General features: G+C 47.2%; 1 protein-coding gene across 1 annotated transcript in view; it reads left to right on the forward strand.

The window, feature by feature from the left end:
- The first annotated feature begins 4,284 nt into the window (after positions 1-4,284).
- The window catches only part of Lto1 (LTO1, ABCE1 maturation factor), a 6,484-nt gene continuing 5,149 nt past the window's right edge, over positions 4,285-5,619 (forward strand). The window contains exon 1 of the mRNA XM_005351610.2: positions 4,285-4,461. Coding sequence (XP_005351667.1) covers positions 4,370-4,461 — 92 coding nt within the window. The 5' untranslated portion in view covers positions 4,285-4,369. The remainder of the gene's footprint in view (positions 4,462-5,619) is intronic.

Here is a 5,619-nt window from a genome sequence, read left to right on the forward strand (position 1 = left end):
TGTATTGGATTTCTGGAAGCTGATCTGCCATCTCCTTTGTGCATTTTGTCAAAAATAAAATACTAATAATAACTTTATGCTAGCAAAGCTGGGGATCGAACCAGGAACCTTATGTATGGTAGGTAAATGCCCTGCCACCAAGCCATATCTCTAGTCCAGCAAAAGCATTCTAAAACTACCAACCTAAATAGAATTCACACAGTTCTTCAGACACCTGAAAATGTGCTCGGGTCTTTTGTTGACCCCTCCCAGGCATTCTCAGGCCGTCTGTCCAACGTTATCATTTGGGCTGTAATTCTCCCATGTTACAGAAGTGATTGCCACAATTGGTTCCTCCCAAAACAGACATCAGCAAGAACATTTCAGTTTTCTCCCACACAACTTTAATATGTACAGTGACTAAAATGAACATTAAATTTGAGACTTATGTAGGAATTTTGAAAGCAATAATATTTGTACTTTAAAAATGTTACCACCTCTGGCTCTTTGGAAGCTCCTTTGACTGAGGTGGGCCTCAAACCCATACCCTTGTGAACCCTAGGCAAGTGCTTTGCCACTGAGCCACACCCCCAGCCCCCCCTTCTTGCTTTTAAGATCCCAGCTTTAAAGTCTGGACATTATTGAGAATAAAGCAATTTACAAACAGGACTTTAACAACTTAAGTTAGCATTATGGGTCTTTTTGCTTCTGATGTTGTGACAAGCTGGATTCAAAAGATATTTAGGACCGAAACCAAGGTGAGCAGGGGTGAATCTCACCAAAGCCATGTTCCAAACTAAGAGTCACAACCAATAGTCTGGAGTTTTGTGATATATGTTATTTCTCCACACTTTACAGAATTATATAAAAATATGACATGCAGTTACATTCTTCTGTAGAACCCTAGCCTCAGGCTGTAAAACACAACTACTTTATGCTCTATGGTACGTGAACCGGGAACTAGGCTGGAAACTTAAAAACATATGCACACAGACAGAGACACGGGGACATGAGTCGTCCTTGATACAAGAATGTCAACTTACATAGGGATCCTTAACTGATAGTCACGACTCAGCTCTCGAGATCTTTCACCTGCAGGTCTCACCAGAACCCACTCCCCTGCCATCAGGGTCTTGTGCTCAGAGCAGCTGCAGGCTCAGGAAAACAAGTTGTTTTGCTCAGCTCACTCCAGCAGGCAAAGGGTCTGAGGCAGGCAAAGAAAGTCAAGGGGCCAGGGGTCTGCAGCCCCCAACATCAGGCTTTACTTGTAAGCAGTCCTCTCCCTTCTCCTTATATAACCATTTTCCTATGTCAAAACTAGCTATTATTTTTATCTCAGCTAATAGTTTTTTGTTTGTTTGTTTCGAGACTGAGTTTCTCTATGTAACAGCCCTGGCTGTCCTGGAACTCACTCTGTAGACCAGGCTGGCCTCAAACTCACAGAGAGCCACCTGCTCTGCCTTCGGAGTGCTGGGATTAAAGGTGTGCACCGCCACCTCCTGGCTTCAGCTAAAAGTTTTTATGCTTTGAATATGCACACAATAATAAGTGCATTGGAGACATGCTGAAAGCATAGTGGTGTGCACATTTTTAGAGGGGGTATAAATTTATGGGGAGAAGCTAGGGGGAAAGAAATTGGTGATCAGGGAACTGGAGAAATGCACTACTATGCTTGCTTGTTTCCCACTCTCTGCATTACAGGTATTGGGTGACTTTATTTGGTCAAGAAAAAGTAAAAATGTAAAAGACATTTAGAAAACAGTGGAGAACCTGTTTCATTCTACCTTCAAAATCTGCACATCATTGGGATTTCTAGCACAGAGAAAGAATTGGTCAGTGCCATACAGTCATGTTGTTCCAGGACCACAAAGGAAGAAGTTCAAAGGTCACTGGGGCCACAGCTGGCATTTTGCCATTTTCCTTGTGTTAAGTTTAAGCGAGTCTCCAAGGGCCTGAGTGCACTGTTCTCTGTGTGTGTCGCCAAACCCAGCTCAGTTTTACAAGACTTAGCACAGTGTTCATGCTAGAATGTAAAATCGCCACTCTGTAGCTGCTTCCCCGAGACAAAACAACCTTGTCAAAGGGGACAGAGTATTCCAGTGACCTTCCTACCTCTTTGAACCATCTACCAAAAGGCAGCCCAAACTGATACACTCGTGAACACGAAAGTCCCTTTAAAACTAAAACAGAGCGGCAGGGGGATTTTAAACATCTCGGAGGGAGATGCTGCCTCTGATGCTCTTCCTAGGCATTTCTTCTGTTCCTTGTAAGACTCTCCCCGATTTAAAGGCCAGAACCTGTTGTTCAGTTCTGTGACTTAAAAAAGGCCCATTATTTACCCTATTAGGATGAATTTATTCATTTATCTATTGTTAAACATTTTTTTTTGAGATATAGTCTCTTTCTTTTGCCCAGGCCAGCCTGGAATGCACTCTGTAGTCCAGGCTGGCCTTGAACTCAGGACAGTCATCTTACCTCGGTTTCTCACATGCTGGAATGACAGATGGGAGCTGTCTGCCTGCTTCTAGAATAAGTCTACTTTGTACCCACTTTCAAGACCTTTTCTCTCCCTGAGACAGGGTCTCCCTGTGTAGCCCTGGGTGTCCTAGAACTCATTCTGTAGACCAGGCTGGCTTCGAACTCAGAGATCTGCCTGCTTCTGCCTCCCGAGTGCTGGGATTAAAGGTGTGCGCCACCACTGCCCAGCATCCTTTCTAAAGGTCACATCTTTATGGAATGTGGAATTGTTCTGATGAGCAGTGTGAGGTACACACAGGACTTGTTTTTCCTGAGATACCAATACATTCCCAACATGGCTAGTGGTTAGTGCTCCAGTCCTCCGCAGAGCTTGTGACTCTGTTTTTATCAGTGTGGAGTTTTACTCATATGAGACTAGCTCCTTGGGCCTTTCTAGTCTATTCTGTAGGCTCAACTCTTCTTCAGCCAACATGATGATTCTATGCCCATATGAGACTTAAGCTTTTTTGTATTTGATATGGCAGTTCTCATTAAAAAACAAAAACAAAACCCACCTTGTTATAGTTATTCTCATCCGTAAAGATGTAATTCAGAACTGGAAGCAGCTTCTGAATCCCATGGAATTTTGTTGTTCACTGGTTCAGCCCTCTGACCCAGTATAATGGTGTGTGTCTGGTCTCCTTTACGCAAAGGCTATTTAACTTGTCAGCAATTGTGGTCTAAGAAACTTATCGCGGCCCCCATAAAGCCTCACTCCCATCAGCACTCTGGCCCAGGCTACGGCTGGTGGATCCTGGCCCTTGCTATTTTAGACGTCTTTTGCTGTCATGGTGGGTGCTGCCGTAGTGACACCTTGTCCTCCTTGGTGCCTAATCTTGTATGATAAGAATTTTCTTGGTTTTTTTTCTGATTTATGTGCACTCGAGGGCTCCTGGTATCTTACGTGTCCGTCTTGACAGCCTGGCATACTCTTTAAAGCTCTGCTTTGGAAGGTAGCTCTGATGGAAATGGACCAACTTCAGTTTCTGCCTTTTGGAGAGTGGTTGCCCATGAGATCGGTAGCGCTTAGACAGAGTGGCTCCTCCTGCTGGCAAGCCCTTCGGTGCCACCTGATACTTGACTGTGTATGAAATACTTCAGTTTTGCTTTAAATACTGGCAGCAAGAGCCAGCATTCGGGGTTGGGGATTTAGCTCAGTGGTAGAGCGCTTGCCTAGCAAGCGCAAGGCCCTGGGTTCGGTCCTCAGCTTCAGAAAAAAAAAAAGACAAAATAACAAAAAAGACCAAAAAAAAACAAGGTAACTGGCACACACAACCTTTTTCATTTTCAGAGATCCTCCGCCCCCCAGGACATTTTCCTGGCTGGGGGCAATATTTATTATTTGTCCTTCAGGATGTCGCAGTATCAAATCGGTTCCAGCCCACCGGAGAGTCTCCTGTGGGGTGTGCAGATGTAGTGATTGACAACCGGTGACAGCTGAAGCTGCTGGATGCTCCACCCTCCTCCATGTTGCCTGCTGCTGGGGCCCTTCCTCCATTTCCTGGGAATGCTCCTGTGCTAGATCTTTGATAATTTTTCTCATTTCTTTAAGACCTATGTTTGTAAATTCGGTCCCATTTGTTTGGGCTTTGAAAATAAAAGCTGGGTTCTCCTGGGCCCCGCGCGCAGCACAGCGAAGCATTCCTGCTTGGCCGGACCCGCCCCACTCTCAGAGGAGAGGGAGGAGCCTGGGAGGAGGAGCGGGGTCTGCCCATGCGCAGTAAAGAGTTTATTTTATTTTATTTTTTTTGGCTTTTTTCGCTTGCCGTCCTTACCCGCCGTGCTCCGCGCAGCACACGCGGAAGTGCCTTCCTCCAGCTGGCAAGCAGGGCGGTTGTAGCCGTTCCTCGCCGGCTGGCGACTACTACACAGAATGGCAGGAGTGCGAGAGCCCGGGGAGAACCGGGCCGCTGCCATGGCTGTGGAGCAGGACATGTTCGACGCCGTCGTGATGGCGGATGAGAGGTAGGCAGCGGCCCAGTTCCGCCCCGCCCCGGCAGCTGCTTGGCGGAGTCCCGCTGTCCCCGGGGACACCCGCCTTCGCCATCTGCGAGCTGCCACATCTTCTTGTTCTTTAATTGCCGCACATACGGCAGTATTCATGGACCTGCTGATGGATGTGTCGGGCAGGCCCCTTTGGATGTGGAAAGTTCCCCGGGGAAATGCCTGGGCGGAACGGTGGTCCAGGGCATCTTGGCCTTTCCTGGACTGCTGCTCACCTCTCCGGGGTGACTGCTCGATCTCTGTTTAGGGAGTGGGGTCCTGACATCTGCAGAGGCAGAAGAGCTCCCCAGGCCACCCACCTGCCAAGTGGGGAGCTGTTCACCCCTCACGGGGGCTTCCAGAGCATTCCTTCCACAGTGCAGACTTCAAGTTACTGCCAATTTTTGGTTGATTCCTCAGAGACAATACCATCTAGTCAGAGCATCGTAGTGCTGGCATATTGTGATGATCTTACGGATATTTTCTGTTACTCCTGCATCCTGGGGGTGTTTTAGAAACAGAGACTTGAGTTAGGATGGCATGTAGGCTCAGCTACACCGACTCTTTTTGAAAAGTAGATTTCTAGTGTGGACTAAGCTTGCTTGAGTTTGTATTTTTACATTTTCCTTGTGGGTTCTTGTGCTCTGCCGGGTTTGGAAGTCACTTGTGTATCCTACCCACGGTTACAGATGAAGGAACTTGGGTCCCTAGGGGTTGGGGCTGTAGCTCAGTTGGTAGAGTGCTTTTCATAGCATGCATGAAGCCCATACGCATCATGGTTTCACATGGAGGTGGTGGCACACACCTGTAATCTCAGCAGTCAAGAAATGGGAAGAGCCCGGCGGTGGTGACGCACACCTTTAATCCCAGCACTTGGGAGGCAGAGGCAGGTGGATCTCTGAGTTAGAGGCCAGCCTGGTCTACAAGAGCTAGTTCCAGGACAGGCTCCAAAGCCACAGAGAAACCCTGTCCCGAAAACAAACAAACAAACAAAAAAACCCCCAACAAAACAAAACAGCAACAACAACAAAAAAGAAATGGAAAGAGTTACTTGATGGAGGTTGGCGTGGGCTGCATAGTAAGAGCTGTCTCAGCAATGGGGCTGAGGCACAATAATGGGCCAGAGAGCAGAAGAGCTAG

Source organism: Microtus ochrogaster, chromosome 8, assembly GCF_000317375.1.
Source record: "Microtus ochrogaster isolate Prairie Vole_2 chromosome 8, MicOch1.0, whole genome shotgun sequence".
NCBI classification, from domain to species: Eukaryota; Metazoa; Chordata; class Mammalia; order Rodentia; family Cricetidae; genus Microtus; species Microtus ochrogaster.